Source organism: Triticum dicoccoides, chromosome 5B (assembly GCF_002162155.2).
Source record: "Triticum dicoccoides isolate Atlit2015 ecotype Zavitan chromosome 5B, WEW_v2.0, whole genome shotgun sequence".
NCBI classification, from domain to species: Eukaryota; Viridiplantae; Streptophyta; class Magnoliopsida; order Poales; family Poaceae; genus Triticum; species Triticum dicoccoides.
Window position 1 is genome coordinate 657,841,076 of NC_041389.1, and position 9,939 is coordinate 657,851,014.

The 9,939-nt window shown below is 49.6% G+C and overlaps 1 protein-coding gene across 1 annotated transcript; it reads right to left on the reverse strand.

Annotated features, from left to right (window-relative positions):
* Positions 1 to 7,575: 7,575 nt before the first annotated feature.
* On the reverse strand, positions 7,576 to 8,220 carry LOC119306536 (agamous-like MADS-box protein AGL61). The gene has a single exon (XM_037582727.1). The coding sequence runs from the start codon at positions 8,218 to 8,220 to the stop codon at positions 7,699 to 7,701; it is 522 nt and encodes a 173-aa protein (XP_037438624.1). The 3' UTR covers positions 7,576 to 7,698.
* Positions 8,221 to 9,939: the final 1,719 nt, after the last annotated feature.

A 9,939-nucleotide genomic window follows, 5' to 3' on the forward strand; every position in this document is an offset into this window, starting at 1 on the left:
GATGGCGTTAGCACTAATGAAGTCATTAAAAGCATTAGCTAAAGGCCAAGATAAATTATCATTATTCTTGTCAAGGGGGCACCGCAGAAGATTAAAGTCTCCCCCAATAACCATCGGTAAATTACAGGACTCAATCTTGATCGAGAGTTCATTAAGGAATAGGGTCGACAGAGAGTGATCCGCAGGCCCACAAACAACGATAAACTCACAGAGGGTATTCATAGATTTGTGAGAAAGAACAACGTTGGCCCAAAAAAACCCATGGTCAAAAGCAACAAAATCAAAAATATCTTTATTAGAACCAATCAAGATCCCACCAGAGTGGCCCGAAGCAGGTAAAAATGCCAATTAAATCTGTCCATACCCACAATAGCAGAGAGCTCATTAGGGGAGAAGGAATCCTTGAAAGTTTCAACCAGTCCCACGAAATCAATAGAATTAGAACGAACCAAATCTTTAAGTTGGTCACGGCGCCCCCTAGCACCGAACCCCCTAATATTCTAGAATAAAGCCCTCATTTATACGAAAGATTCTTGATGCGGAGGCTCGACCTGCAGGGGGCCATGCAGGATTTAGCACGTTTATTAGTGCCCCTCTTGGAAGAGCAGGAAAGGGGCTGGCCACTACCAGCACCCGAAGCCACCCCCGCATCACAACCAGCAACCTCGACCCTCGAGGCAACAACCTCTTTGGCTTTAGCAATGGCTGCCTGAGCCAGTTCATTAGCCCGAATAATAGCAAGAAGCGAACTAGGAGAACCAACAGAAGAATCGACCACCAAACCCACGTCCGACATAATATTTAAAATATGATCATCAGACATAGAAGGTAAAACCACCCGAACAGGAGAAACAGTGACAGAAGATGCTGGGGAGGTACCTGGGGGAGGGAGATCCTTCGCCGCAGCCCGCTTCTCCGCCCTTTCCAGGACAGAACCACCGGAGTGCGCAACCCGCCTTCCTTTGCGGGCCGTGGACACCGGAGATCGAATAGCAGACGCCCGCGCAGCAGGAGAGCCAACATGGGGACCGGAGCGGGACATAGAACCCAGATCTTGATCAAGACACCGACAGATCCCCGTCATGGATTGCTTCGAGCCCGACGAGTTTCGGCTCTTAGCCAAGAACTTGCGCACTGAGGATTTCTTCTTCGTGAGGGGCTGGGATTCCACCATATCGCGAGCCGGGGAGACAGGGAGATCTTCAATTCCCGAACGGGTGGGGGAGAGTGGGCAAGCAGGAAGATTGGAGCAGGCACCAGACACGGGGGTAGCCGAGCAAGGCGGGACCTTTGGCAAATCAGCGACAGCGGTCGGAGCAGTCTGAGCAGCAGGGGAGATCACTGGGTCATCACGAGGAGCATCCCCAAAAGGAGCTTGGGATTGAAACAACTCACGTTCAAAGTCTGCCAGGCCATCCCATTCAGATTGAATGAAGCAAAGATTAGACCCAAAGCTCTGATTAGGACCACCCAAAGATCCATCCCCCTCCTTGTCATGCTTGTCCGAGGAATTAGCAGGAGGAGGAGGGGGAAGTGGGGCTTGGAAAGCCGCCGCCCCCTCCACCCGCACCCGGAGCCTAATACCATTGGGAGATGGGTAAACATCAATCGAGCCATGCACACGTTCAGGATCAACACACCAAACCTTCATCCTAGCAGGACCAACCTTGTTCAAAGAATCCTCATCCACCTCAATAGGTTTCCCAATTAAAACCCCATAGGACATGAGGAAAGCAAGCGAGCGAAGACCAGCAGGCAAATCATCGATCAAAACCCACACTTGAGAAAGAGGGCCAACTGCCGTACCATTGTAAGAAGCAGCTTTGACAGAAACCACCAATTGATTGAGAGGCAAGGTGAAGCTGGTGCAAGAAGCAATCATACGCAAGCATTCTTTGGAGGGGAACACCACAGAGAAATCAAAATCAGACATCTGCACAACTTGCCAGTCCCATCCAGCCACATCCCAAATGCGAAGCCCTTCCAGAAGAGTTTGGGGCGAAATCTTTTGGTCTTTGACCAAGACAATCGCCGCATTGGACAGCGCAGGTGCCACCTCCCGAACAGGAAGGTCACCATCGAAGGCGAAGAAGGCGCAGCCAGGGAGTCCCAAGCCGAACTGGAGGACCGCGGGAGGTTTCTGCCTAGCCATGCAGTTGGCCGTAAGATGACCATCAGAGCGACAGATCAGGCAGAAGGGAGGATTGGTGCAGCGGGACTGGAAGTGCCCAGGCCTGTGGCAAGCGAAGCAGGTGAGCGTCGATGGGTTGCTGTGGGAGGTAGAGGAGGGACGAGGTTGCTGCAGCGACGGGGGAGGAGGAAGAATCCCATCCCCCATTCCCGGAGGAAGGGGCGCCCCCGAGGCTGGACCAGGTGGCCGACGTGCCGGCCCCGCGAAGGACCGAGGCGGCGGACGAGCACCAGATCCAGCCCCAAACGAGCGAGGAGGCGGGGCGGTAAGGGACGCGACGGGGCAGACGAGCCACGCCCCGCACCCAGAACGGGAAGGGAGGTAGAGGATGAAGACACCCCACCGCCGGAGGCCACCGCCGCCTCCCACGGATCCAGCACTGGAGAAGGAGAAGGACCATATCCAGAGCCCTGCGGACCGGATCCAGTCACACCGTCCCTCTCCGAGCGCTGCACCCGCTCCGGACCCGAAACCCAGGCCTCACGAGCACGAGCCGCCTGCTCGCGCGCCGCCTGCTCCGACTCCAGCTTGGAGCGGAGCGAAGCCTCGAGCTCCAGATCCACCGCGGAGGCAGGGGATTCCTCGCGGCGCCGCTTGCTGCCAGAGAGCGCCTCGCAAGAAGAACCCCTAGACTTGTCCATGGCGATCACCGCAGCAAAAGGAAGACGGAGGGGTGGGCGTGGGGGAGATCTAATGATGCGGCGGATGGGAAGACGATGGCGGCGCAGATCAGAAGCGGAAGCAGGAAACCCTAGCAGGGAGGGAGAGAACCGCGTGGAATCCATAAATAGCCCGAGGAAGCCGTGCCCACCTAGGCCCGACTAGCCAAATGGGCCGAAGGAGGGTGAGGAGCAGGCAGCCGGGTGGTGGGCCCAACTGGGCCATACGAAACGAGAGGGGGGAAATCGACCACAGAAGAGAGGGTGGGAGGGGAGGAAGGCCCACTAGCCAGCACCACCCCGCCAGGCCCAGCAAGCCCACACGGGGAGTTGGCCCGCGATCCAGAGGACACCGCACCGAGATCAAGATCTAGGTTACACGAAGCCACCAACGCCCCCGCCGACGCCGCCACCGGCGACGAGGCCGCCGCAGACGAAGCCGGAGAGGGAGATGGAGAGCCTCCAAGCTTCCCATCAGGAGCACGACCCAAGACACCAGGATCAGGAGACGCAACAACAAACTTACCAGATTTACGCCGACGCCGCGAGATCCGGATCCAGTCGTCGACCGGCGGAGACACAACCACCGGCCGGCCCCGGCCCCCAGGAGCGAACTTGCGGAGGCGAGGAGCGGCGCAGGCCACCCCCACCCCCCCAGAGCAGGGCACAACACCGCAGGGGGAGGAGGCCAACGACAGCGCATCCTCCTCATCAGACACAAGGGCCCAAAAACGAGATCCAAACATCGGCAGCGGAGAAGAAGGAGGGGAGAACCCCACCCGCGGGGAGACGGAGGAGGGGAGAGGGAGAGCATCTGCACGCGGAGAGGAGTGCGACCGGATGCCGGCCAACGGGGCAGGGCTGAGAGCGGGCCTGCCAAGGCGAGGAGGGGAGGAGGAAGGGAGGAGGGAGGGAGAGGAAGGAGGAGCCATCTCGACCTGTGTGTTCGGGCTACCATAAACATGAATTTCACTGTTAAAACCCATTGCACCCCTATCACTCAACCCATGGACACTATGTTCATTGCTGAGTATGGTGTGGTTCACATGTGGTGCCCATAAATTATACCATCCAAGGGCATCAGTTCAACAATTCCTTCAAAATCTTACCCCTCAAAGGATCTATTAATGAATTCAAAAATAATACACGATATAAATAAAATGCTCATGAGTCAAAATTATATACACTCCACTAAGAACAGTATCATCATGGCAAGCTATCTCATATGGTTTGAATCTGTTGAAAAAAGGATTAGTTTGGAGGGTGGGTATTGGACAAAGTATCCTTATCTGGAGAGATTCCTGGATGCAGAGACCATTCTCATATAAGCTTGTATCACCGAAGCGTAGATGCAGGTTGAGATTCGTCTCAGAGCTCATAGACCACTTTGGTAATTGGAAGCTGGACGTACTGCACCGGTACTTCATGCAGATGGATATCACTGAAATTCTGAAGCTTTATCCGTATGTTTGTTTGGATGATTGTCTAGCCTGGGCGCCTAAAAAAGAGGCTCTTTCTCAGTTAAGAGTGCTTACGGAATGTCTATGGAGGAATGCTGGAGCTCGGCATCAACTAGTAGTTCGGCTCCTAACGCAAATAGGAAAATCTGGAACAATATATGGAAGAGCTGCGTTCCACCCACCGTTAAAACTCCTGTGTGGAGGTTCTGCGATGATTCTCTCCCTACTTGGCGTAACAGGCATAATAGGAACCTAGAACTTTCAGATCAGTGCCCAGTATGTGGAGTAGAAGCAGAGGATAATTTTCACCCTTTCGTCAGATGTTTGTTTTCAGTTATGTTGTGTCGTAGTTTATCAGAAGTTTGGAACTTGCCTAAGTTGGAAACCTTCAGAAATATTGGGAGAGATTGGCTACTTATTGTTGCAGCGGGCATTGATACTTGCATGTTGGATAGAATTCTAATGGTGTTTTGGCACTGCTGGTTTATTTGTAATAAGGTTGTCCACAACAAGAAACCACCTCTTGTTGATGTCTTCAAAAGATTTCTTCTTAGTTATATGGGTATGCCACATAAGATCAAGTACCACCCCGACAAAGACTTCATCAAAGGGAAGTTTTCTATTGATGGTCATATTGCTCCTTTATCCCAGTCAGGCACTTCTTCTGCTCACACGCATGCATGGATCCCACCAGTTTTGGGCTGGAATAACCTTAATACCGATGGATCCTTCTCAGCAGAAGGTATTGCGGGCACTAGAATGATCCTAAGAGACCATCTTGGGAAACATATATTCTCCTCATGCACATATCTCGACTCTTGTTCGGATGCTTTGGAAGTTGAGCTTCCTGCAGTGTGTGAAAGTGTCTCTTTGGCTCTTCAATGGTGTAGCACTCCTGTCCTAATCGAGGTAGATTGCTTACAACTCGTCAACATCGTTCAGCAGAAGGATCAAGACCTGTCAGGCTACATGACATTGATTGAGGAGATTAAGAAACTTATGAGATCTCGTCAGACTTGTAGTACTCATATTTCGCGTAACCAAAATACTATTAGTCACTTCTTAGCTAACTATGTTAGACGTCGTGGCCGTACTGTAATTTGGTTATGCTTCGGTCCTGAGGATGTTGAGGACAATTGTCTTGCTGATTGTAATTTTGATGTTTGAGTAATACAAGTTCTATTCGCAAAAATATATACACGAATTTAAAATGTGTTCATGTTTCTTTAAGAATGTCCACGTATTTTAAAAAATGATCATAAATTTTGAAAGATGCCCACAAATTAAAAAAAATCATGAATTAGAAAAATATTCATGAACTTAAAAAATGTCAAATTTTAGAAAAAAATATAAATGCAAAATAATATATCTGAATTTTAAATGTAAAAAAAGAAAGTGAAAAACAAACAAAAGGAAAAACAATGTTTGCCAGCCACAACGATGTTAGTTCGATGTTACACGTGCTAAGAGCTTGTCAAGTGTTAGTTCGGCCTCGCCTCTGGCGCTCGATTAAATGGGCCGGCCCAATATTATAATCCCTACAATGACTTTGGGAAGGTACTATAGTTCGGTATTCTAAAAATAGGTATGATAGACCGGTTTTAGAACCTTCCATGTGTGGTATCTTTAGGTCCTGATAACACTCACACGTGTGGCATACTAGACATCCGTTCACACACCATGTGTGGCATGAGCAGGAGGCAGTCCACACGAGTTATGTAGGATGGCAAATGCAATTGTAAAAGTATGACAACTCTTTCTGTTTTGGTTAACTAAAGTTGTCATGTCTAATTTATGGTAGTTGCCGCGTGTAATCAAACCATAGTTGTCGTGTGTGATTAACTACTTGTCACATATGGTCAAACAATAGTTGCTATGTGTGTTTACCTAGTTGCCACATGTGGTCCAACCATAGTTGCCATATATGGTTAATCATAGTTGTCATGTGTGTTTATCTGGTTGCCACGTACGCACAACTGCAGTTGCCGTCTAGTAATGAATCATAGTTGCCATGTGTGTTTACCTAGTTGCCACGTACGCGCAATTGCAGTTGCCATCCAACAACGTACGGGTGTCGTGTGGGCGAAAAGCAGTTCACCCACACGGCATGGACTAGGTGGTGGCGGTGTGAGCAGAAACTAATTCGCCCACACATTCCAGCTAGAAAACCGCGTGCTGCGGGGCGTGTAGGCGAACTCTCCAACGCCCACACACACGATGATGCCCACGTGGCACTCAGATTCTAACAGATTTCTTTAGGATTCGTGCAAAACAGAATCAACGTGGATCAAGACACGTGGGCGATGTGCAAACATGCCATACATGTGGCGTTATCATTTGGGTTTTCTTTTCTTCTTTTGTTTCTCTGTATTTTTAACTATTTCCATCATCTATCTTTGGTTTTTCTTTATTATCAAATATATGTGTACTTTTTTATGCACATTGTACATTTTCTGTATACATGTGTAACATTTTTTGATGCACCTGGACATTTTTAGAATACATGATGTATATTTTTCAAATACTTGTTTTGAACATTTTTTCAAATGCCTGAAGATGCCCCTGATCCTGAGCTAGTGAACTTGGTTAAGCAACAGGAACAGCCACACTACCAAAGCAAGAGTACATCGGCAGGCATTCATTTTATCAAACAGAAAATTGCATCTTCAGGCATTCAGAAATCAGAAGTAGCAAACTGAAAACTTGGACATACACATTTCGTGCAATGCGGGAAAAGGATGGAAAGTTGTATTTGTTTATATGTATTTCTAAAATGAAGAATATCAGGCTATGAAATAAATCTTGGAGGTGCGAAGGACCAAAATTATATTTGTTCCTTCAACATGTTTCGCTGCATTCAGTTTAGGTTTCAAATGTAGTTGGGAAATTCAGGTTCAGGCAGATAAAAAAACACACGACCAATGCTGATACTATTTGCAGAGTATGTAGCAACAATATATACGAACTCATTTGTCAATGTTTCGGGTGTTGTATCAGGTTAAACCGAGCATGTTCAGAGAAGCATAGAGAAAGACATGATTCATGGATGGACTTGCTCCTGCAAATTGTTTCAAATTCCAGCCCTCTTAATTCATAACAGAACCATGCATCACTACAGTGAAAGGTACAGTAGATAAGAACATGGCCTACATAAAACTAAGGACAGAGCTTCATCATAGGGAAAGACATGACCATATATGGATTGACTTGCTCCTGCAACATGTATCAAGTTCCAATTCCAACCAATGATTCCAACCCTGTTAAATTGCCTCTCTCCAACCAAACCCAGATTTCATACCAAACTCGTGCATGATTGCAGCTAAGCTAAGCTTCCACCACTACCATGGAATTGTAAGCAAGCACAAGCCTAGTAATTAAGCCCAAAGAATCAGGAGCGGAGCTTGTTGGCGTGGCGGCGCACGTTAGCCCTGAGCCGGTCGAGCGCCCGGGCGAACTCCGGCAGCTCGGCCTCCCCGAGCGCCTCCACGTCGGCCTCCCACCAGTACCGCCTCCCCGTCTGGGCCTTGACCACCGTGTCCCCGATGGTATTCATCCGCTTGATCTCCGACGCCACCTGCTCCGCGGTCGCCTCCCTGGCCCGGTACAACTCCTCCAGCGCCTCACGGTCGTCGACGTCAGCGGCAGGAACGAGGGCGCCGGCGTCGTTGCCGTCGTCGAAGCGACGCAGGACGGCCTCCATGGAGGGGCTGCCGAGGGCGAAGGCGTTGCCCGCCTCGGAGAAGACGACGACGGCCACGCGGGCGCCGCAGAGGAGGGCGAGCTCGGAGCACTTCTTGAAGAGGCCGGCGCGGCGCTTGGAGAAGGTGACCTGCCGGCTGTTCTTGTCCGGCCTGAGGCTCATCTCGATGCGGTGCCGCCCCGTGCTCGTCGTGCCGCGCGGCCGCACCATCGCCGCGGTCGATCCAGCAGCGAGGGAGCGGAAGAAACTCGGCGGTGTCGGCGGCGGCGGCGTTCCCTCCTCTGTTGTTGTGTCTTGATTTGGTCTGCCTCAACACGACGCGCTGTGGCACTATATATAAAGGAGGAAAAGGTTCCGGCTAGGGCTCGGGGTGAGCGTCAAGGCATGGTCGAAGTCGGATTGGACGCCGCGGCGGTCGGGTGCATACGCGTCAAGGATCTTTGATGGAGAAGGCGGCGGTCGGGTGTCGGGTGGAAGAGTTATACGCGTCATTATAACGCTCACATGGGCTTTGGCCCAAGAATAATGCGTCGCTCCGGTGCGGTCGCTCGCTCGCTCCGATCCATTTGCTCCCTCGTTCAGCATTTCCTACATGGCACCTCAAGCGCCCGTCATAGTATATTTTGCTAGTAACAAAACCGTTCCAAAATCGAGGCCGGCGGCTCCTGGTTGATTCTACACTGCAGTCACCAGCCGGCCACCAGCACGTAATGTTATTGCTTAGTCGTACATCTTTTCACTCTTTTATTCTTTCCTTTTCCTTTCTCCTTTTTTCTCTTTTTTTGGAACTGTTTGTTCAACTTTGTATTTTATTTTGCTTTTGCTAAATTAGTGAACCTTTTTTAATTTCATAAACTTTTTAGAAGTTAATGAATTTTTTTTGAAACCTGTGAAGTATTTTTCAAAGTCGATTATCTTTTTGAAAATCGGTGACCTTTTTCTAAAATCGATAAACTTTTTCTCAAATTGATGAACTTTTTCTAAAAATTGATGAACTTTTTCCAAAACTGGTGAACTGTTTTCAAAATTGATGAACTTTTTTTAAAAATGAATGAACCTTTTCTGACATTTGTGAACTTTCCTTCAAAAGCGATGAATTTCTTCTAAAAGGAATAAATGAACTGTTTTTCCAATTCGTGAGCTTTATTTGAACCTGTGCACATATTTTTTATGTTACCACATTTTGAAATAATAAAAAAACTATTCCAGTTTTTTCTTTATGGACCAAAAGATTTTTCAGGGAACCGCATGAAAAATGCAATCTTAAGAGAAGCAAGTCGTACCAGCGAGCGAATCGGATGTCCATGCGAGCAAGTGACGGTCACCGCTAGTGATGGCCAGGCCCATGCACGTGTGCCCTTGTGCGTTGCAACCACAAACTGGCGCTTAAGGCTGCCATTAGGAGCACCCTGCTCGCTCCTTGTGTCCGATTGTTTTTTTTCATCTTAGAGCATCTACAGACACGGACAACAAATCCCCTCAAACGCGCACATTCCGGACACATTTACAACTAAGATTAAATACACTTCTCGTCATCGTCACATATGTCCATGATCTTCGTGCCCAGCTCCGGTTACATGTACAGCAGTTGCAACTCCGGTTGCTCTTCGTCGGCCTCCGCCTCCAGTCCGGCACCGGCTACTCCCCAAACACCTCCTCCTCTTCCTCCTCTTACTCCTCCTCTGGCCTCGACGAGTCGTGAGGTAGACCGGCTATGATGCGGGCGGCGCGCCTCGCCCGAATCTCCTCCAGCATTTTAAATCGGCGTTCCGGCGCTAGCATGGCATAAGTGGTTTCTACTGCTGGGCCATGGCGGAGCCGGACAAAGAGGGAGGAATGAGATGAAATGGGAGAGAGGTGGATGGGATCGGGTTGGCGGCACGAAGAGGGAGGAAATGGATGTTGGCTAGGGTTGTGGATGCCGTCCGG

What these genes read in the sequence shown, in the direction of transcription:
- LOC119306536 (XM_037582727.1), bottom strand. Translation starts at nt 8,220, where the DNA reads ATGGTGCGGCCGCGCGGCACGACGAGCACGGGGCGGCACCGCATCGAG.